General features: G+C 38.1%; 1 protein-coding gene across 3 annotated transcripts in view; it reads right to left on the bottom strand.

The window, feature by feature from the left end:
- Positions 1 to 18732, bottom strand: part of UCHL3 (ubiquitin C-terminal hydrolase L3) — a 48804-nt gene extending 30072 nt beyond the window's left edge. The window contains exons 1-5 of one of the 3 annotated variants that reach the window (XM_055542667.1): positions 18394 to 18732; positions 7076 to 7204; positions 4405 to 4561; positions 3971 to 4056; positions 2104 to 2151 (exon numbers count right to left, since the gene is read on the bottom strand). In XM_055542667.1, coding sequence (XP_055398642.1) covers positions 2104 to 2151; positions 3971 to 4056; positions 4405 to 4561; positions 7076 to 7204; positions 18394 to 18435 — 462 coding nt within the window. In that variant the 5' untranslated portion in view covers positions 18436 to 18732. The other 2 variants (XM_055542668.1, XM_055542669.1) reach the window with 2 other exon arrangements.
- Positions 18733 to 24827: the final 6095 nt, after the last annotated feature.

Below are 24827 nucleotides of genomic sequence, written 5' to 3'. Positions count from 1 at the left end.
TAATTTCATGCTGATCTTCATCACATTGCTAATTTTAACACTACAAATTTACAAACAAAAAGGCAAGGCACAGTGAAGATTAAGAACATGCTCAACATACTATCGTTGTTGTTCTCCAGTCGTCCAGTCATGTCTGAGTCTTTGCGACACCATGGGCTGCAGCACGAGATCATATAAAGCAATACAAAAAGCAGAGTGTTCCATTCATTTCCAACCTGGTGCTAAAATCACCTGGACATGCCCTTTGGGTGTGTGCACAAACTTAGTCAAAAAGACAATGGTTCAGGGGCCTCCTGGTGGTTCAGTTCCCCCACTTGCTGCAACTAGAGAAAAGCCCGCACAGCCATGAAGACCCGGCACAGCCAAAAATAAATAAAATTAAAAAAATAAAAAGCAACGGTTCACACCTTTGAAAGCAGAACCTGAGAGCAACCAAGAAGGTATTATATAATTATAGGGACATAAATTCCTAGGTTTATGTTTATTTATGTTATTATAAACATTCACAGTTAACAGAGCTATAAAAAACTGAAGTCATATCATAGTATTAAACTGTTTTCTCCTTTAAAAAAATTTTTTTTGAAGATAGTGGGAATATGTATGTTCAGTACTCTTAAATCAGTAATTTTTAAGTATTTTTAAAGTATAGAGGCAATGTTATCTTTGTAAATGAAAAAGCATGGTTCCAAGTCACACATGGGGTAAGAAAGAAGAAAGTCTATACTTCTCTGGTGTTAACACTTAAATGTTTTATAAATACACTACATGATTTTAAGTAAATTTTATTCATTTTGACTGAAAAACCTTCGAATAAACCTCCCCCAAGAGTGGGAGAATGAGGTTTGGAAGGAGAGAATGAGGGAAACCCTCAGGAAAAAGAGACCCTTGTGAAAAAAGGGGCAAGAGAAGAAGCAGAAAGGTGACCTAGCTCAATAAATGACTAGCTAACAGAGTAGAGATGGTAAAGTTCATTACATTGCCCAGAACAGACTTCCCAAGTAAAGAGAATATTGCAGTTTTTTGCCAGAAACTGAGCCTGATGCCAGAAACTGAGCCATGATGATGCAGAGTACATCAAGAGAAATGCCAGGCTGGATGACGCACAAGCTGGAATCAAGATTGCTGAGAGAAATGTCAATAACCTCAGATATGCAGATGACACCATCCTTATGGCAGAAAGTGAAGAAGAACTAAAGAGCCTCTTGATGAAAGTGAAAGAAAAGAGTGAAAATGTTGGCTTAAAACTCAACATTCAGAAACCTAAGATCATGACATCTAGTTCCATCACTTCATGGCAAATAGATGGGGAAACAATGGCAACAGTGACAGACTTTATTTCTTTGGGCTCCAAAATCACTGCAGATGGTGACTGCAGCCATGAAATTAAAAGATGCTTGCTCCTTGGAAGAAAAGCTATGACCAACCTAGACAGCACATTAAAAAGCAGAGACATTACTTTGCTGACAAAGGTCCATCTTATCAAAGCTATGGTTTTTTCAGTACTCATGTATGGATGTGAGAGTTGGACTATAAAGATGGCTGAGTGCCAGAGAATTGATGCTTTTGAACTGTGGTGTTGGAGAAGACTCTTGAGAGTCCCTTGGACTGCAAGGAGATCCAACCTGTCCATCCTAAAGGAGATCAGTCCTGGGTGTTCATTGGAGGGACTGATGCTGAAGCTGAAACTCCAATACTTTGGCCACCTGATCCAGAGAGCTGACTCATTTGAAAAGACCCTGATGCTGGGAAAGATTGAGGGCAGGAGGAGAGGGGGACAACAGAGGATGAGATGGTTGGGTGGCAACACCAACACAATGGACATGGGTTTGGGTGGATTCTGGGAGTTGGTGATGGACAGGGAGGCCTGGCATGCTACAGTTCATGGGGTCGCAAAGAGTCGGACACGACTGAGCAACTGAACTGAAGTTCATTTTCATGGTTGGTCAACACATATTCTTGGGCTACTTCGTGACTACTTTTACATAAGCAAATGCCCTCAAAGGAAAAAAAAAGTCCAAGCAATTTCCCAAAACTACGTGTCATACAACAATACTGTGATTAAACTCACACGTGGCAAGAAAAGTTTTGAAAAATGTGAAATACCTCAGTCTGACCTTCATGGGCACTGGTTTCATGAGTAACTCGAATGGCCTGTAATAAGAATATAAAGTATTAATAGGAAAAAATGATTATATTTTGATTATACTTTTTGGATGAAAACAACAATGCTAAATTTTAACATCTAAAGTCTTGTTAAGAAACAGACTGGAGGAGATTTCTGGAACAGTTTAACACTAAATATTTAAGAATGACTTCTGAGTAACCAAATGAATTGCTTTGCTTTCCAACCCACAAATCTCCAAAGCCTCAGGAAACTGAATATCTGCTTATTTGCAATTGCCAGTGGTAAGTGGGGGTTATTTACATTGTTTAACTGTTAGAACTAACATTTAACACTTTATTCAACTGAGACTAGAATAAAGTAAGCATCTCACAGATAGAGACTGAAAAAGCTTAGCTCATCTGTTTCTCCAGGTTACATGCTATTCTGCAGCTCTAGCTCTATTTACGCTTAATCATGCAGCTTCAGTCAGCACTTTAGAAATGTGGAGCAAAAAGCATGCATTTATCAGAAGCTAGAGATTTCAGGTTCCTGAACTTGAAAAAAAAATGCTCTTATAATATCCACTATTAGCAAAGATGAAGAGAAATGGACAAAGAAGTAAATTACAGGTGAAAGTACAACCTTCATGAATGGCAATTTAGCAATAATATCAAAGCTTTAAAAAAACATGCAATCTGTTTGATTTATCAATTTCTTCTTTAGTTTATATATTTAATTATAACTCTACATAATCATATATAACAAATATTTGCAAAGATTTAGCTACAATGATATACCTTGCAGTATTTTTTAAATGGTGAAAAAAGAGGGAAAAATATTAAACTTCTGACAATAATTTATTAGTTAAATAAAATACTACACAATGGAAAGCTAGGCAGCCATTAAATGATGATGTCAAATATATACTTACTGGTATGTAATACGTTTGTGATAAGTGAAAAAAGCAAGTTATAAAACAGTATTACAGTGTGATCAAACTTTGTGTATATACTTATATATTCCCTATAAAAAGTATTAATGGTGGCTACCTCTCACTGGTGGGATTACTAGTGACTTTTATGTTGTTTATTTTTATGTAAAATAAAGATGTTTCACGAGATCTGCAGGTTTTTTAAAGAAAAGTAACTTAATCAATGTATATGAGAATGCTAAAACAACATAATCAAATCAATGGATTTACTGGGCTCAAACTCTGCATAACAGATTGTTTTAGTCAAGTAATTTGTACACAATGCTGTTTACAGTTTCAAAGAATGTACAATCCACTGAATAATGTCAGTAAAAAGTAAAAAGCCTTCAAAAGCAAAGTAGATTTCAAATATAATAAATGTAAATACCACTCTAAAATAATTCTATGATATGGTATAATCATTGTAAACTAGACTATGTGGCCTGTGTCCTCACACATGAAAAAATATTACTATACTGATAAAATAGCTAGAGAATGTTCTGACATCTGCCACTAAACCTTTGTTTTTTCCATTCATTGGTCTTCAGCCTTGTTCCAAATTCCCAGTGAAAGACACACAGGGTATTGCCAAACACATATTTACCACAGGAAGGGAATGGTAAGGAATGGTCAACTATAAGATATTTTATAAATTTGTAAATCAAACTGCTTTTTTCTCTCATTCAGCTCTGCATATAGAAAAGAAGTGACAATTTATCAACATTTATGGTTATTTCAGATAATGTTACCTGAAAAGTACAAAAGGCCTTTTTTAATGGATACGACCAAATCCTTAATTGCTCAAAACTGTAGTTTCAAGACAAACTCCCAAACAGAATCTATAATTCCACAGAACTTTGCCCACAAATGAGAGCAAGGCAGAAAAAGGTACCGACGTCATAGTTCTCCAGGTATCTGGCTCGTTCTTCAGGGCTCATTGATGCAGACTCCTCCAGGAATTTTTTCAAGGTTGATCCAGATTCTGGGAACATTAAAGATGATAAAATTGAAAAGGCCAGGTATCTCAAAGAGACTGAGACATGAAAATACTAGAAGCAAGCTAACTATTTTTCAGGTTAAAACCCTTTCATTGGTAAGTAAGGAATGTAAGGTAAATGACAGGGCTTACACCTCTGTTTATCAACAATACAGCAGAATCAGAAGGATTAATATTTTCCCTAATAGGAAATATGTACACTCCCATTATAAAAGAAAGGAGGAAAAGCTTTATTTACTACTTCGAAGAAAGAACTAGAGCACCACCTACTGCTCAGTAAGTTAACTTACAACTTACGGAGCGGGAAGAGAGCAGTAATGAAAATCTGCTTACCAAAGTGCATCTTGTCTTTATTGTTGGCAATAGCATGGATTAGTCCAATTGTCCCACAGGCATTGCTGATTGTTTGCTTCATGAAATATACTGACGACGTAACATCTTGTCCCTGAGATTTTATTTTTTCCTCTTCTTCTGTTCTGAATACTTCATACTATTAGAAAAAAAAAAAAAAAAGTCTACATGTGAAAAATAATACATTAAAAAGGACTCAAATGTAAATTTGGAAAAACTCTAGACATCAGTGGAGATACAGTTAACATGGCATATCTTAATGCAACACTATAAAGCATTTTAAAAAGAATACAATGGATTTACATATTCTGACTCAGAAATCTGCCCATTATTGGAGTGGTTTTAGGTCAGTATATATTAATATGATTCTCAATTATGTTTTTAAAATATTTATATATGCATTGAAAAGTGATAAAGGATATAAAAAACGTAACAGAGGTTATCTCTGGGCTAAGATATTACTGGAGAATTTTTATTTTCTATTTTTCACATTTCTGTATTGTTACATCATATTAACAAAATTCATACTACATTTATGAGCATATGATATTCATAACATTAACCATTATCGATAACTGACAGTAAAAACAATACGGTACAATTAGGTCCAAAGTGTGTGCTCTACATCTGACGCCTGAACCTACCACCATTGTAAGCTGTGCAACTCCAGCAAGTTATTTTTTCAATTGTAAAAAGCATTAAAAATAATGAGGTTAAAAAATGAGTGGGGACAGAATAAAACGTTGTAAATCAATTATACCTGAAGAAAATGAATTTTTAAAAACTGAGTGAAGAGAAGGAAGAGAGAAGAAAGATAATTTATTGTTTTGATGTTTTCCTGTCATTTTCAGATTCCAATAGCATAGGGAGTCTTACTATAGCCCACCAGCAACAGGCCACATCTGGCCCACTGCCTGGTTTCACAGATGAAGTTTTAGCTTTGTATTGTCTATGGCTGTCTTTATACTAAAAGGCAAAGTTAAATAGTTATAGCAGAGATTATTAGGCCTGCAAAGTTAAAAATATTTACTAGCTGACCCTTCCCAGAAAAAGTCTGCTGACCCCTACAATAACAGAAATAAATGATGTCTATTAAAAACCCATAATTAAAAAAAAACAAAAAACCATAATTAAGGAACTGCTCTTAACAACAAATGCACCTATGCCTTAAAAAATAATTTCTGTGAATGTGCTTCTAAATCAAATTTTAAAATAATATTTTCCGAATAAATTCTGAACCATTGAGGCATATAGCCCAACTGATAAAATCTGAAAGGTTCAATATAGTAAGGTCTTGTGCTGAAATGTTTATACATTCCTTCAGTTTAGTCTGTTATTGTTGTTGTCTAATATCAGTTCTCCTTGGTGACAAAGCAAAATGAGATCTGATAACTTCTTAATATTTAATGTTTAGAAAAAAATCCTCAAATGACACAGAGCAGGTATAGGAGAAAAGGAAAAGCAATTATGGCAGACTACAGTGAAAACACAGAGTCGAGAGACAACAAAAATATTAATATGAGAGAGAAATGAATTTATAGCTTTTTCACCTGTGATTCATTGGCTGGTAAGCACTACAATGAAGCATATTTAAAACACTGTAACTGACTTTATTTAAAGCATAATGAGGTATCCATGACAGTTCCTTTTCTATTAGTATGCTGAAGCCATTCACAACTACATAATCAGTTTCTAAATTAAAACACTTTATAGCTCCTAAAATATCCATAGATATCCTCTGTGACTTTATTATGTCACTTATTATGAGCTGAAAGAGGGATCTACCAAATTGTAAGAGAGACCAAAAAGTGGCAGATGCCACTATATTCTCTACTTATATAAGTAAGTATAAATACTTACTCATTTCTCTCACATCTTCCCAAGCATTTACTTCATTTTTTACAATGCTGAGCTCATCCTATTATCTCGAAGTTTAAAAAGAAAAATCAGAAGGCTATAGTCTCAAAGTCATTTTAAAATGAGCTTAAAATTTCTGGCTCCATAATACCAACATCTACATGATCATCATTCTAGAAGAAAGGCTGAAATAGAGAGATCTGAATTTGGATACAGAGATCTAAGAATAGCTATTTAGAATCCCCAACACATTCTAAATCTGCCGATTAAACTGTATTTTAAGCTTAAAGATTTCCACCCAAATCAAGTTTTTTTCTGAAAATAATGTAACCCATGTCATTAGTTATACTTACTTCCTTAAAACAAAGATTTGTTTATATATGTGTGTGTGTTTAAAAAATCTACATATTTTATATACAAATTTTCACTAATTTGAATAGATATTCTGTATTCATATATTTTCTATGACAGATTTAAGATTATCCATTTCTAAAGTATATACATCAAAATGTGATTAAATGTCACATCAAAACAGGTGAGGCATATTAACCATATTTAAAAAAAAAAAGAAAACTATCCAAGTTTAAAAGACTAACCCAGGGCTTCTCTGTCAATCTACAAATCAAAATCTAAATACATCTCTTTAATAAAATTAGATTTTTAAGATGTTCCCACTCCTAGATTTCCTCATTTTATGCAAGAATAGAGTTATTTGTTCTTAAAGAAGAGCACAGGTTTAACTCAACACTGAAAAAGAACTCTGCATTTCCCACAAACTCTCTTACTTAACAATTACCTTTTCTGTAATAGGGAAGAGAAGTAACACTGCGCACACTGGTCTTGGTACCATGCTAAGGAGTTCAGGATCCATTCCATATACATCAACAAACTGCCAGTTAGGATGCAGACCTAATTGTTTGAGAAACTGGGAAAAGAGGAAAAAAATAGGGAAAGTTATTTTAAAAACAGGGAAATAACCAATGTGTATATACTATGTATCTGATACACAAAAGGGAATGGAAGGTACAAATATTACTGATGTTCAATTAGAATAAAGTAAAGCAGGTTCTTCATGAATTATGTGAGAAGAGAGCAATTTATTCATTCACTTAACAAACATTTAAAATTTATAACATATTAAGCAAAACTCCTTGCCCCCACCCCCAAAATCCATTACTTTGGGATTGAACAGCCAGGACTTCACCAAACATATACAAGGTGGCTTGGCTGATATCTTAAAACTCATTCTCAACATTTGATTTTTAAGGAAATGCATCTAAGTTCTAGTATATAAAGACTTATTTTAGTAGTAAATCAGCATAGTTTATCCTAATTATAAAAAATGATGCCTGAAGTTTAAAGACAAATGTTAGATTGATATCATAAGTTTTATCAATGAGCAAAAGAGTATATAAAGCCAAAAAAGTCCAAGTGAATTGTGTGAATACCAGAAAGTGCTTGATTTAAAGTCACCTACTGGCTCTCTGACTCCCAGTACACAATGACACCTACTCAACTTCACTGTCTCGCTTACATTTGATAAAACAACTGTAACAAAAGAGGAGTGGTTTCTCGACTCTTGGAGAATTCACAGGGAAATAAAATATCAGACCCTAATCTACTGCAGAGAGAAGAAAAAGAACATAATAATGAGAACGATGTCAATTTCACAATAAACTCATGTCTGTATGGAATGAAATTGGTGATTTTAAAAAGTGCACCATCACAAAATAAATTTTACATGACAGAAATAAAGGAGCAGAGGAAACAAGAAATGTATTAAAAATGCATCATTATACCTTACCTCAAGAATACATTATAGTATCTACTGGTTTAACATTATGTGAGATTTAAAAATAAAAAAGTGCCTTGGGTATTTCTCCTTGAAGAACAATCACAGGTACTGAGATGATAATGAGACTGTGCAAAACCAATGGAAGCCATACCCTATTACATGAACAGTGTTAGTCATCTCACAGTTAGGTTCTCCAAGAAATGACTTTCCTGATGAAAGGATGACCACTGTCCACATCCCTCCATCTCTTGGCTTGTAGAAGAAACACTAATTAGAAACACTAGCCACATTAATGATAATATGGTTGGTCAAAAATAATGTCCTTGATATGTTTAATAAGAAACATACTGAATTTAAAAACTTCTCTTGGCAGAATGTGCTCAAACATCCATGGATTCATTAACATGCTCTGCAACAGTCTGGGGCCAGAGAAATCAACAGACTCCTCTAGCTAATACCAATTCTTCATCTGATTCTTATTCATGATTCCAGACTTTAAACAAAGTATTTCAAACTACTTCCTCTCCCTTCTCCACTGTCTCTGAAATTCTTAGTCTTTGCTCTCCTCAATATTCCATTCTATCTAGAAACCAAAAAAGGACTAAAATTGACTGCAGAGCCCAGAGAAGGAACTATGTCTAATTCATCTTTTAATTCATACCACAGACACTCAAGTTATATTTATGGAACCAGCAACAAATTTGTTGAATTTGTTGAAAACTGTATCTCTATTTTAATCTAGTCATTTGTATGTCTGCATATGTCTGTTAAGCTGTGTTAATAATGAATATTTAATATATATTTGGTTTCATTTGTGCCAAGTTAAAGAGGTAGGAAAGATACATTTGGCTTCTAATCTGAAACCAGGCATTTATTTTATCAGCGCCACACACTCCAGATACCAAATACTGCCTGCACAGAACTGACAGCTCTAAAAGGCACACTGTCAAGGAAAAGTATCATAAACCCTCATAAGATAATTTAAATTTATTGGTTAATTTTATGTAACCCCAAGTCATATTGCTATAAAGTTATAAAACAAAATGTACATGTAAGACAGTAAATTTTCACATCTGTGCTGTAAACAGAAAGTAACAGTTAAACATATTTTAGTGGAAAAAAAACCTGGACAAAACTGGCAAATTACCTTGAAGTTGTAAACTTACTCCATGCCAGCCAAAGCTAAACAGTATAAATATTACCAAGCTCCAAAGGCGGCAGGTTGTAGTGAGAATGCTAAGTACTAGACTGAGGACACATTAATGATTAAATTAAATATATTAAAATGATTAAAATTTAACTGGAATCATACTTCTCCTTAACTTTTTACTCAGAGTTAATCAAATAAGATTGATAAAAAGAAGTTCAATTTAATTAATATACATGAAGTACATCAATGCAACCTTTGTTGCAGATATTGTTATGAGTCAGACTCGCCCAGGAAGTCATCACAAGCACAGAAAGAATGCTGTGCTGTCCTTAGTCGCTCAGTCGTGTCCGACTCTTTGCAACCCCATGGGCTGTAGCCAACCCAAGAATACTGGAGTGGGTTGCCATGCCCTCCTCCAGGGGATCGTCCCAACCCAGGGATGGAACCCAGGTCTCCCACATTGCAGGCAGATTCTTTAACGTCTGAGCCACCAGGGAAGCCCAACGAAAAGAATAAAAGCAGCTGTTTACAGTAACTACCTCTGGGCAGTGGAAAAAAAGTGAGGAAAAAGGCTTTCAACTTTAACCTCTCACTTTTTAAATAACAGAGGTATTCTACTTTTATTATCAAAAGAAAAAAAAAAAAAACCTACCTGCAGCGTGATAATCAAAAACAGAGAAAGATTAAAAAGAAATTCTCTAAATTAGTAAATATTAACAGCAACTAGTGTGGACACATTCAACAAATTTGTTGCTGGTTCCATAAATATAACTTGAGTGTCTGTGGTATGAGATTAAAAAGATGAATAAGATGAACGCAACTTTTTATTTTCCAGTATTTTCAAAAAATGTCATTTTTCCAATAGTTGGATATAGTTTCTAAGATAAAATCTACAGAACTGATACACATGTATCTTCTTTAAATTTACAAAACTGAGAGAAAACAAAATACCAGTAGTAAAACTACTCCAAAAAACTCTCTTCAGACTACTCACAAAGTATTCCACGAGCTACAGGCACTTGCACAGACCTCTGTACACAATTATTAATAGAAAAAATCCTGTTTGTATCGAGTATAATAAAGGGATTTATAACTGCTAACATTAGTCTTCTGCTTGTTTAAACACTGGATAATAAAATAACTAAAAATTCTGACTGACTAGCTCACTAAATCTTCATAATGCCACTAATGTTTGGCTTATCAAGAAAAATTATTAATAAAATAGATTATGTGCCCCCAAAAGATCTTAGTTAACTCATTCTTTTTAGTCTTTGGGCCAAAGAGAGTATTTCCACTAGATGCAGAGTTCTTTAAATTATGTGTCAACATTTTTAGAGAGTATCCTGTAACAGAAACTATGCTAGGAGCTTTAGTACACTTCACTTTTACCACAACTGGCAAAAGAGGTTTTATTACATCCTTTCACCAACAAGAAAACTGAGCCTGGGAGATTCTGTGCCTTTGCAAGGTCATGTTGCCAGGACTGCCACACACAGCTCTGGACGCTCTGGTACTTATTTACCTGTCTCTCACGCCTTGAAGTATCTTTTTGTACTTGGTTCTCTAACCACAGCCACAATGAACTCTCCTCCAGTTCTCAAAGGGTTGACAACCATCGCGCTTACCTTGTTTTTGCACGTGAACTGGACTTCTCTATATCGGAAAAACTGTTAGCCTCTCCTTGTCATTTTTAATGAATTCCTCCTTATTCTTTAGGTGACAGTCGGGTTAGCAAAAACTCTGATTACATATATGTAAAAAAGAGAGAAAAATGAAATCTACCTTCTTTTAAAATCTGTTCTAAAGCTCTGATCTCTAATGGGCAGTTCAGGACAGCAATATATTCTGCCTCACTACTAATTTACTAATCCTTTGGGTTATGACAGAAATTATACTTATCCAGTAATTGTGTGATATCACCACTAGTAAAAACATACTAGTAGTAACTACTGGATGTTACTAGGACTAGGAAAATAACCAAGAGTTAAATGAGAAAACAATGGTTCCTAAAGTCTGGAAATGAGTAAAATGAATTTTAATAGGTATTCAATAAACAAAGAATAACAAAATTATTTAAGTACAGAATGGGGAAATAGTAAAAACATTTTATGTAGGGACTTGAAAAAAGAGGAGTTTAAGTTTACGTCACTGCAGGCTCAATATGGAGTGACTACACAACTGTCAAAATAATGATGCAATGCTGATCTGCTTTAAAAGCGGGATTACTCAGGATAATGCAGTAATCCACTATTTCAACACAGACTATGCAGAGTGAAATATGAATCAGCTCTGAGAAGCCTATTTTATGAAGGATGACGACTAACAGAAGCAGGCTCAAGGAAAGGTGACCAGGAAAAATAAGTTTTTGGAAGACATCACCGCTGGAGAATCTGGGCATGTTCTGAGAAGACTTAAATTATTATAATCCTTTTCCCCAAATGTTTTCAGTAATATCACAAAGGAGCAATTAGATTTACTCTGCATGATTTCAATGGGAGGATGACAGACAATTGGAGGAAGTTACAGAAGAGCAGATTTTGTTTCAATATAAAGAAATATAAATATAATTATTCTAATTATGTATTATACATTATTCTCATTATAATAAAAAAAGACTAAACCACTTTAAGAGATAGAATACTGTCACTGAAATATTCAAGCAAAAGATTCATGACCACATTAAAGGTAATCTTAAGAAGGATTTTCTGGAGCACAAAAGCAGCTATATAAGATTTAGTCATTCTTGCACCCAATAACTATTTGTTGAGAGCCCTCTATGGGCCACACACCACTCTCAGTTCTTCAGACATGTCCGTTCTCTCACAGAACTTACATGCTATAAACATACATACATACATACATACATATAAACATACATACAATAAACAAGCAGACACAAAAACAAGATAATTTCACAAAGTGATTAAGTATTATGAAGAAAATAAAACAAGAGATGACATCAGTGGAGACTCAGGGTGGATGGTGGGAGGAGGAAGGGACATAACCTGAATAATCAGGAAAGACTTATTGAGGAGGTAACTTTAACATACAAACAACAAGAAAGAATCAGCCATGAAATAACTAAGATCGTAATGATTCAAGCAAAGGATGAGCTATACAAAGACTGAAGCAGTAACAGGCTCAGCACTCAAAGGCTGCAGCCCAGCAAAAGTGGGAGACAGGCAGATAATACCTCCCCCTCAAGTCAGAGAAAGCAGCCTGAATGTATTCTAAGGACAAGCAGTGGAAGGCTGTTTTGTGTTTTGAGTGTTTTAGGTAGGGAAACAGAAGTTGTGACTTGCATTTTTATAAAATCTCCTTGGGTAAACACTGGGAACAGATTTTAGGGTGGCATATGGAGAAGCAGAGAAACTAGTTAGTAAGATATTGCATTGTTCAGACTAAGGTTCACAGTAGCTTGGGATGCAGCAGCAGAAATGAACAGAATAGGCAGATTTGGGATAGATTCTGAAAAAAGTCTACCAGAATTGCAGATCATTGGATCTGAAAGATTAGGAAAAAAGAAAAATTCATTTAATCCTCACAATTTTGCAAGATTGGGAGAGGTGCTGAGAAACTAGGGCTTCCCAGGTGGCGCCAGTGGTGAAACATCTACCTGCCAGTGCAGGAGAGACCCAGGTTCCATCCCCAGGTCAGGAAGTTCCCCTGGAGAAGAGATAGACTACCCACCCCAGTATTCTTGGGCTTCCCTGGTGGCTCAGATTGTAAAGAATCCACCTGCAATGCTGGAGACCTGGGTTCGATCTCTGGTTTGGGAAGATCCCCTGGAGGAGGGCATGGCAACCCACTCCAGTATTCTTGCCTGGAGAACTCCATGCACAGAGGAGCCTGGCAGGCTATAGTCCATAGGGTTACAAAGAACTGGACATGACTGAAGCAATTTAGCACCCATGAGAATCTAAGAAACTGAGGTACAAAGAGGTTAGATAACTCCCCATGATCTCAGAGCAGAGATTCAAACCAAAGAAATTAAAATCAATACATGAATGGCCTCTCTAAATTAGTATAGCGGTGAAGAACAATTGATGACATTGACTTGAGCATTGGATAAATGGCACTACCCTGAAAAGACTGGGGAAGCAGATTTGGAGGAGAGATGAGAGGATGTAAATCCAGATTTCTTTTTTAGCCATGTTAAGTTTGAGATCAGTTCAGTTCAGTTCAGTTGCTCAGTCATGTCCGACTCTTTGCGACCCCATAAATCGCAGCACGCTAGGCCTCCCTGTCCATCACCATCTCTTGGAGTTCACTCAAACTCACGTCCATCAAGTCAGTGATGACATCCAGCCATCTCATTCTCTGTCGTCCCCTTTTCCTCCTGCCCCCAATCCCTCCCAGCATCAGAGTCTTTTCCAATGAGTCAACTCTTTGCATGAGGTGGCCAAAGTACTGGAGTTTCAGCTTTAGCATCATTCCTTCCGATACCTATATCTAAATGGAGATATCAAAGTGGTGGCTGAATATATTAGTTTCCAATTCTGTACAGAAGTCAGGACTTGGAGGAACACGGGATCAAACATGTGACAGCTGATGATATTAATGCTCTACAACAGAAAAGATTAGCAATCTAGACAAGGCTCTGAGGAATTGGAAGGGAGATGATCCAGCAATGGCAAATCTAGGAAGCAGTCAGAGAAATAGGAGGCAAGCAGAATTATCACAGAAGCCAATGGAGTGGGTACTCTACCAAGTGTTGCTGAGAGATCGAGCAAGTGGTGAGAGAAAAGTGAATGCTGGATCTGACAAAGTGGTGATTAGTAAACTTGAGAAAAGTAGTTATTGTGAAATGGTGAGGATAGGAGTGAATACAGGAAAAATATGCAGATAAAAGCAGCAAGAGCATCTGTGGACAATTTTTTTGTGGAAATTTTACAAAGAAGGGAAACAGAAAGGAGACAGTAGCTAGAGGAAGACAGGGTAACAAGTATGTTTTTCCCAAGAAGGGAAACCCCAACTAACAAATGTTTGCACGTTCACAGCAACTATCCAGCACATGACTTGTAATTCTCTTTCCAACACTAAGCAACTCAACTAAATACAATCGTAAAGTAAATTTCTTTTCCTTCAGCCTCTTCTTGGGCTTCCCTGGGGGTTCAGCTGGTAAACAATCTGCCTGCAATGCAGGAAACCTGGGTTCGATCCCTGGGTTTGGAAGATCCCCTGGAGAAGGGGAAGGCTACTCACTCCAGTATTCTGGCCTGGAGAATTCCATGGACTGTATAATCCAGGGGGTTGCGAAGAGTCAGACACAACTGAATGACTTTCACTTTCTTTCACTTTTGGCCTCTTCAATAAAATCCACAATTAGGAATATTTCTAGGAAATTGTCCTATCAGAAATCAATGGGTCTAAAACACAACAATATTCAAAATTATAAACTGTGGCCATGTAATACTCAAATCACAAAACATAATCAAGATAAAAATCTAGTGTGATCATAAAAATAAATGCTATGATTGCCCATAGCACAGAATTGTCTTTGTAAAAAATGTTATAATTCCTGATGTTTAATTACTTGTAACTTTACACTGGCCTCAAGCTATCAGTTCTGTAAATGCATATATAAACAGAATAGAGCTTAAGTTTTTTAAATGATTTTCTTTCTGTCATCGAACTGATTTTATTCTAGGTAAGTTCTACCTAGAGTAAGACAAAATATGCTGAGAAGAGATTGACAGCACAGTAAGCAATAAAAGAAATTACTACTTACCACACCTACCAAGACATGTGGTTACCAATTAATGTGCAACAGTTAATAATGATCTTCATATAGTTGACATGTGTTAATCATTCTTATACAAACTAGTCAACATTAAACAGTATTTGCTGACACTGAGTACAATGCAACCACCAAATGGTAACAGAGTGAAACCAAGGTAAGTAAAAGGCTAGGGTTCCATTAAACTGAGGAAATAAGCAAAGGTGGGGATGGATATGGTTGTTGGGATTAATCTGTGGCTATGAGTTAATTCAATTTCTATTCATTTTTAGATTCTCAGTTCTGCCACTAACACAAAGAGAATAAAGAAACAACTACAAAAATTTTGGTTAAAACGAATCACTTTTTAGATACTTATCCATTCTCCCACTAAATGTGCATTACTTCTTTAAATAATAAATTTAAAACAAACGTAATCACACCAAAGCATGCCAGAAATTGTACTATCATATACTAATAATATCCTTCTCTGTTTATGTCACTCAGAATGGCCTCCTGTCACCATTCAGGGAAAATGTTTTCCCTGATGGTCTTCATCACTGTACCATTAATTTTCTCCACTGCACTATAACAATCGCTGTTTTCTTTCTTCTTTTTAATTACTTGTTTATTGTCTGTCTTCCCAAAGGATGGAAAAGCAGAAAACCATAAATGTTTTCATGACCAAATATAACCAGCTCCTGCTCAGATACCTGGTATTCCAAAAGGTGTCCTCCAAATATTATTTAATTGATGTGAATAAGTGAATGGGTTTCATAGTCTACCAAGATCTAAGTTTCCAATTATAAAAGCTTCCATCCTATTAAGGTAACAATATTGTCTAAAAATGATTGTTTTTAAGTCTGTTGATAGTTAATAGTGAGCCAGCTTTACAATACCAGAATAAACAGTTCTTAGGATATACTATCCTTTTTATATATTGCTGCATTCCCTCTGCAAATATTTGGTAGAGGATTTCTACATCCATGTTCATGAGGGATATTAGTCTGCAGTTTTTCTTATTATAGCTTGCCTGGGAATGCTGGCCACAAAATGAGTTGGGAAGTGGCCCCCCCCCTTCTATGTTTTTGTAGGACTGGTATTATTTCTTCCTTAAACGACAATCTCAAAAGACACAGGAAAGCCATTTGAGAAAATTCAAATTGATCCATGATAAAAAATCTCAGCAAACTCAGAACAGAAGGGAAATTCCTTAACATGATAAAAAAAATATCTACCAAACCCCTACAACTAACATACCTAAAGACAAAAGATCAAATGCTTTTGCTCTAAGATCCTGAACAAGACAAGGGTGTCCTCTCTCTCTCCATTCTACTCAATTTTGTACTGAAGGTCCTAAACAGTGCAACAAGAAGAATGAATAAAAGGCATTCAGACTGAAAAGGGAAAAATAAAACAGTCTAATCACAGAGAATATGACTGTCTATTTAGAAAATCCCAAAGCATCTACCAAAAACAGCCACTAAAGTAAGTGAATTTAGCACAGCAGTAGGCTACAAAGTGAATATGCAAAAATAAATTCTATTTCTCTATACAGCAACAGACAACCAGAAAATAAAATTTTAAAAGTTTCATTTACAGTAGTGTCAAAAAGTCATTAAATACTTAGGTATAAACAAACAAAAAGTGCAAGACCAACATGCTAAAACAACAGACTACTTTTGAAAGAAATCAAAGATTTCTTTGATCGCATCCCAAACAAATGATGCGATGCACTATCTTCATGAAATGCAAGACTCGATACTGTTAAGATGTTAATTTTCTCCAAAATGTACCTGCAGATTTAGTTACACATTCACCATCAAAATCACAGCAGAATTTTTTGTATAAATTTCTTAATTTACACAAATCTTTCCATCAGCTTTTCAGCTGATTCTAAAATTTATATTGAAAGACAAAGAAGCTAAAACAGCCTAAACAATTTTGAAAAGGAGTGAAGTTTGAGAATTCATACTATGTATTTTCAAGACTTACTATAAAACTACAATAATGCAAACAGACACATAGATCAATTGAACAGAACAGGGTCCAGATACATGGCAAATTGATTTTTCACTAAAGCTATAGAAAAATGGAGAGATTAGGTCTGAAAGAAATATGCTTCTTTCCTATGGTACTAAATCAGAAGTTGGAAATACTAACTTCTTTGGCCTCAAGATTTTCTTAACAAAAGCATCAAAATGTTGTAGGGGGGAGATGAACAACAAACACCAAAGGTGGTAAAACAAAAGAAAATTAACACTGATTGGAAACGCCACCTTAATAATAATAACAAAAGATATATGCTGTGTTCCAAGCTTTGTACATTTCTAGATTAGTAAATAAACAAAAGTTGAGGGACGAATGATCATTTCAAAAATGCAAAATAAAAAAAATGCAAAATGAATTAAAAAATAAAGGGTTTGTTGACCACCCTGAGATAAAGCATTCTATCTGCTTTCTTTATATAAGGAATTTTCTGCAACCTTTCAAAACCAAAAACTAACAAAGTACCAAAAATAATGAATCATTATTCCTTGGTGATGAATAGGAAACTTAAGGAGGTGGAAAACTGTACCATATGATAAAATAAGAGAGCAGTTAAAAGTAAACCTGCTGTTGAGAATGAAAAAGAGGATAAGACAAAATACACCTAAGCAAATAAAAAGTTTATACATGGTAGTACTTATTGTCCTTTTAATCGAGTGCCTGGGAGAGGTTCACTCTTCCCTCCCCATCCAACACCCAAACGAATTTAAAGAGTTGAAGGTGGCAAAGGATGACGTGGGAACTGAGCTTTCCTATGGCATAAAATATTGAATTCCACTTTTAAGGAACTGGAAGAGAAAGGGGGTGTGGTAGGAAAGAGAAGTTGACTTGATGGGGCAGGAGATGACTGGAAGATGGTTTCACGGCGCAGGTGGCACAGGAAATTACAAGGACTGGGTGGGCGAGTTTACAAAGCTTAGAGCCAGGTACTGTAGGGAAATTAGTCACCTGGAAGGTATAGGGGTGGGACAATTATGGATTCGGCACTAGCAGGAGGGAAGAGAAATAGGAATATACGGCGAATGTCCCTCAAACCTCTGACCCCGAAATCCCAGGAAACGATGACGGGGAATAGGACCAGAGACAGCTGGGAGCATCTTTCCAGGAACCAGGTGGGATGGAGGCGGCCATAAAAAAAAAAAAAAAAAAAAAGCACGCCTAAAGCTGAGCAAGAGGGACCCGCACGAAGTTAAATCCCAGACTCCAAGGGAGTGCGGGGCTGTAGGCAGCCAGTGGGGGCTCCCAGGTCCCAAGCGTCAAGACACCTCACTCACCTGGTTGGTGACCTGAAAACGAAACAGAGAACACGATTTAGCGACAAACTGCCCGGGACGAGCTACAACAGCCCGGTCCCCTCCGCCCCTGCCCGGAGCCTTAGGCCGACACTGGAGGCGCGCTCACCTCGGGATTGGCCTCCAGCGGCAGCCAGCGTTGACCCTCCATGGCCGCTCCGCCCTGCCCCTCTCCAGCTCTGACAGCCGCCGCCGTCGCCGCCGCCGCTTCCGCCCCCGCGGCCCTGACCTGGCACTGTCCAACCTGCGCCCTCCGGGAGGGGTGTCCGAAGACGAAGAAAAGTTTAATGACACTCTAGGTTCTCTCGCTCCACATAGGACCATAATTCAAGGCTTAAACTTTAAGTTAAGAAACGATGAGAGATTAAAAAACATGAGCCAGCTTCCTATTGCAGAAGGGAAAAGAATCTTAGCTCGCTCCACAGCTCGCTCCCCTCACGCTTGGACTCTTCCGAACCCAAGGGTCCGCTCGCGTGCCACGCATGCGCGAAGCGCGAGTCTAGGACCGCGTGCTTGCGGGCGCCCTCCCATTCCTGCAGAGTCAGCCCGAGGCGCTAGGGGGCGTGCCGATGAGTCTTATTCATCGAGGAAGGAACCGGGCACTGCCCACCAGGAGGCCCCACAGCCAGAGAGTGAAGGAGTCATGCCAAGAAGCTCCATTACCACGATACAGAATTGATGTCTTGGCCTTGCCTGCTGTTACAGAGTGGGGGATATTTGTATGTACCTATACAGTTCCTTTTGACAAAAAATGTCAAGTACCTATTATGAATCAGACGCTGTAACTAAGTGTTGGATACAATAAGCTGAGATTACCATAGTGTGAAAGAAGTGGGCAAAAGAACGAAGAATCACAGTACATGTGATACGTGTGTGATAATGTTAGCATGAGGTGGGTGAAACTACAGAAAAAGACAGCTAAAGGGGGAAGGGATTGTCCAGAAGGCTTCCTGGAGGAAGTGGACAGCTAGAGTGAGCCCTTAAAAAAGTAGATGTTAGCCATTCAGAGAGGAGGGTGCTCTGAAGAAGGGAGAGTGTGCACGGTGACTACAGAGCCTGCAAGACTGAAGGGCAGTGGTTAGAAGTGATGCTGGAGAGATAGGCAGGGACTTCCCTGATGGCTTAGATGGTAAAGAATCCACCTGCAATGCAGAAGACCAGGGTTGGATCCCTAGGTCTAGAAGATCCCTGGGGAAGGAAATGGCAACCCACTCCAGTATTCTTGCCTGGAGAATTCCATGGACAGAGGAGCTTGGCGGGCTACAGTCCATGGGGTCACAAAAGAGTGGGACAGGGCTGAGTGACTAACACGTTCACTTTCAGATGGTCCAAACATCAGGGCTTCATCCTGAAAACAAGGGGGAACCTCTGAAGGATTTTAAGAAGGATTTTCATCTCTCTTTTCAGGCTGTTAGTTCCCTAAGGCCTGAAGTACTGTCTTTTTTTTTTTTTTTTTAATTCTTCACATTGTTTTCCCCAAAGCCTAACCCAATGCCTGATACACAGTAGATGCCGAATAAATATTTGAGGAATGAATGGAATAATCAGATATGCAGAAACACTATTTTCAGTAATGTGGGAAATTTCAGTTCAGTTCAGTTCAGTTTACTCGATCAGTTGTGTCCGACTCTTTGCAACCCCATGAATCACAGCACACCAGGCCTCCCTGTCCATCACCAATTCCCGGAGTTCACTCAAACTCATGTCCATCGAGTTGGTGATGCCATCCAGCCATCTCATCCTCTGTCATCCCCTTCTCCTCCTGCCCTCAATCCCTCCCAGCATCAGAGTCTTTTCCAATGAGTCAACTCTTCGCATGAGGTGGCCAAAGTACTGGAGTTTCAGCTTTAGCATCATTCTTTCCAAAGAACACCCAGGACTTACCTCCTTTAGAAAGGACTGGTTGGATCGCTTTGCAATCCAAAGGACTCTCAAGAGTCTTCTCCAACACCACAGTTCAAAAGCATCAATTCTTCAGGGCTCAGCTTTCTTCACAGTCCAACTCTCACATCCATACATGACCACTGGAAAAACCATAGCCTTGACTAGACGGACATTTGTTGGCAAAGTAATGTCTCTGCTTTTGAATATGCTACCTAGGTTGGTCATAACTTTCCTTCCAAGGAGTAAGCGTCTTTTAATTTCATGGCTGCAGTCACCATCTGCAGTGATTTTGGAGCCCCCAAAAATAAAGTCTGACATTATTTCCACTGTTTCCCCATCTATTTCCCATGAAGTGATGGGACCAGATGGCATAATCTTCGTTTTCTGAATGTTGAGCTTTAAGCCAACTTTTTCACTCTCCTCTTTCACTTTCATCAAGAGGCTTTTGAGTTCCTCTTCACTTTCTGCCATAAGGGTGGTGTCATCTGCATATCTGAGGTTATTGATATTTCTCCCGGCAATCTTGATTCCAGCTTGTGCTTCCTCCAGCCCAGCGTTTCTCATGATGTACTCTGCATAGAAGTTAAATAAGCAGGGTGGGAAATTTGCCAGAGTAAAATGATGAGAGACTTAACTAAGGCAGTAGCCATGGAGATAGAGGGGCAGACACAGATTAAAGAAATTCTCTTGGAAGAGGGTATCCTTCTGTTGAGCCATGGTTGTCATTGATGACACCAGAGATCTGACCTGGGATAGGGTGTATTACTGCTGCACCCAAGAGATGGAAAGCAGGAAGATGAGCAGTTAGGGAGTGGGAAAAAGATTATCACATTGAGTTTGCCTTGCTTGGGGAACTTCCAGCTCTCCCACTTATGTTCTTCTGGCCACCATTCTTCAACTTCCAAGAGTTTCCAAGAGTCCCCATTCTCCTTATCTATCTGAGAGACTGTTGCTATATCCACCCAGCTGCGAGTTGTTAAATCCGTGATGCCTAGCTCATGGTGAGCAGCCACAGTTGCATCATCACTTCAGTTGCACAGCCAGGCTCTTAGTGGCATGCCAGGGGCTGTTTTTCAAATGACTTGCTGTCAGGGGAATGATGTTGCTCCAGAATCGTGAGGTCCTGCACTCTGACTCTCCTTTTATGGCTTGCCTAGGACTCCCAGCAGCATGGACCTCTCTAGTGCCATTGGATCTGCTGAGACATAGGGTCAAACAGAAGGCAGCTTGCATTCCAGCATGGCCTTGCCCCAGAGCATTGTCTTGCTCAGGGACCTATTCCAACTGGCAGCCAGCCATATCACCTGTAACTGTGTTACACCTGTATTCCCAAATGAGGCATTTGCTGCCTCCAAAAGCTAGAAACCCACCAAGTGCTCCATTTTTGCCTGTTAAGAGAAATTGCAGGGTGCAATAGCCAATCCTTCACCTTGGAGAGGTTGTCCTCTTATGCCCTAGGCCTTTGGACCCATAAAAACTTCATGTAGTGGCCTCTGAAGTTTGTAGGGTTTAACTCCCAGCCTCTGGCATGCATGCATGTATCCATAAGGCCAGTATTTTTTAAACTTGAATGTGCATACAAATACCTGGGGAATATGGAATGCAAACTTTGATTCAGTAAGTCTAAGATGGGGCCCATGATGCATTATTGGCCCCCATGTTTGGGGGTTTTGTTTTTGTTTTCTTTAATGGAAGTAGACTTGATTTACAATGTTGTGTTCTGTGCTGGTGTACAGCAAAGTCATTCAGTTATACATATATGTAAGGCCCCCATTTTAAAATTCTTCCTTTATCTATACCCTTTGTCATATAACATTGAAGTGTTTTCCACTAGGAGCAGAGTAGTGTCAATTCTCATTATTCATAGATTCTGTGTTTTGGTTTATCTATTTGTCTACATTTATTTGTAACCCCCAAATCGCTATGCATGTCACTTTCAAGGTCATTTACAGACATGCCTGGAGTAGCAAAAATATTGACTTCCCAGCTGAGGTCAAGCAAGTCTGTACTCTGCCATCTGGTTTGAAGTCTTGTATTGGAAATGTATGTTTTATGCAGTCTATTTAATGCCATATATATATATATATTTGCAATTTTGTGCTTTTTGTTGATGATTTGACTGTAGAGAATGGCCCCAAGCATTGTGCTCATGTGCTGTTTTGTATTCCCCCACACAGGAAGACTGTGACATGCCTTGTAGAGAAAATACATATATTAGGTAAGTTCCTTCAGGCATGAGTTATAGTGTTGTTAGCCCTGGGATCAGTGTTAATGAATCAATAATATAGATTAAATGTGGTGACTTTAAACAAAAATATACATAAAAATGTATTGATCGGTTGATTAAAATGTGACCAGAGGCTCACAAGAACTTAACCTGTTCCCACGAGGAGCAGTGGTTCGGCATTTACTAACTCAGTGTTCATGGTTGCTTTATAATGAGAATCAACTGTATATCTCGCTACTTCTTGACTTTGAGTTCAGCCATGTGATCTGTTACAGTCAATGGAGAAGAAATAATGGTATTCCAGTTCCAAGTCCAGGCCTAAATAAGCTTCTGCTTGCTGTTTGTACTTGTATCATTACCTGGAGCAGAATGAGCTTGGGCCAGCCTGCTGGTTCCAGGAAGAGAGTAATAGACATTTGGAACACAGAAGAAGCACCTCAGCTGAGCCCAGCCTCCATTGGCCAACCCATTGCTAACCCCCAAGACATGTAAGCTAAATAAATATTTGCTTGTAATATGACATTGGGAATTTGTGGTGGTGGTGGTGGCAGGGTTTATACAACAACACCTAATTGCTAGATCTGCCCCAAATTTTCATACTCAAATTCAGAGGAGTAACCAGGTGTCAGTTGATACAGCTGCCCCAAATTCAAATAACCAAATAAAAACATGTAGTTGTTACCTCCAAAAATGTTATTTCCTACATGACTAAACTCATAGTCTCATTTTTTCCAGCAACTATTACAAATTCGGCAGCTCCTATTCAAACACATCAGGAAGTTTTTGACAAATTGATGTTTGATGTCTTAATAAAAGTATTTGAGACCCTAAAACTGCTCTTATTTTTATCAAGTTCTTTCTTGTATTCTGAGGGATCTGGCAGCTTCTCCAACCTTGAACTGAAATAAGCAAACTTTTTTGTTTTTGTTTTAATTCTTTTTTTAGTTGCAGTGTGTGGGGTCTAGTTTCCTGACAAGAGATCGAACCCAGGGCTCCGGCATTGGGAGCAAGGACCACCAGGGAAGTTCCCAACCTTCTTGTTTTATTTACTTAAGTCTACTCACATTTTTGGAAATTGTAATTCAGTTGATTTGTAAGAAGACGTGGAATTTTGGTCCTTCTTCCAATAACCCATATTTGCCTTACTGGTATAAGTTTACAACCAACCCACTGTTCTCTTTCCTGCCTGGTTCCGTTCCTGGTAGCTTTCTGTTATGCCCAATCACAGTATAATCTTTTAAAATACATTCACATGGCATTTGAACATAGTATGTATGTACATAGTATGTACACAGCCAACAATACCCATAATTCAATAGAAGTGTTGAACGGCTATAACCAAGTTCATGCACACACCTACAAAAACAGCTGAGTCACACCTGCTGCCTGACTATCTGCCATTGTAAGGAGCCATCTGATGCAACGTGCAGTATGATTTCTGAGGAGTCAAATGAGAAAAAATATGCTGCTAACAATTGATGAAATCCGGGATTTCAACACCTGACTTAATCAAATAAGGTTGGCAAAGCAGTCATAACTAGCCCAGGGATTCTTCCAAGACAAGGCTCCACCCGTCTTTCCCTGGAGCTATTGGAGAGGGTGTTTCTCTGCACACCTGTAACTTATTCATGGCACACCACAATGATTACTGTCTTATATTATTTATCCCAGTAGGAATGTGTCCAGCTTTCTTTATGTGTAGAGACCGTGTCATCTGCCTTTAGCCTGTGTTTCATTGCCAAGCAACCATCCTAAAACATAGCCTTTTTGCAATACTTAAGAACATATCAAAACCTAATATAATTTGGCCTCATTTGTCGGCAGTATGGATAAAAAAGTGTACCCCCAATAAGAAATCATGACTAGCGTAATATCATGTTTCTATAAGCCAGGCATTTAATCTATCAGGTCTCCTTTTAAAAATGAGACTCTGTAAGGGCTGATGCTGAAGCCGAAACTCCAATACTTTGGCCACTTGATGCGAAGAACTAACTCATTTGAAAAGACGCTGATGCTGGGAAAGACCGAAGGCGGGAGAAGGGGACGACAGAGGATGAGATGGTTGGATGGCATCACCGACTTAATGGACATGAGTCTGAGTAAACTCCGGGAGCTGGTGATGGACAGGAATGCTGGCGTGCTGCAGTCTATGGGGTCGCAAAGAGTCGGACACGACTGAGAGACTGAACTGAGTTCTCATTGATTTCTAACCAGTCTGCGCCGCCACAAGTCTGCGCTTGCGCAGAGGGCGCTGTGGGCGGCAGACAGGATGAGTCCATGTCTATGGGATAGGTAGGGGGTGGCGGCATCCTAAAGATAGTCGCTCTTTCCCTGCACAGGTTATATGCCAAATATTAAAACCTTTTCCTTTACAGTATTTTCTTTATTACTGTTAGGCTCCATAAAACTGATGTCTTATTGAGACTAAGGAG

The sequence above is a fragment of the Bubalus kerabau genome, chromosome 12 (genome assembly GCF_029407905.1).
Source record: "Bubalus kerabau isolate K-KA32 ecotype Philippines breed swamp buffalo chromosome 12, PCC_UOA_SB_1v2, whole genome shotgun sequence".
In the NCBI taxonomy this organism is placed as follows: Eukaryota; Metazoa; Chordata; class Mammalia; order Artiodactyla; family Bovidae; genus Bubalus; species Bubalus kerabau.
The sequence above is the reverse complement of the archived record's forward strand: the minus strand, read 5'-3'. Positions and strand labels throughout refer to the sequence as shown.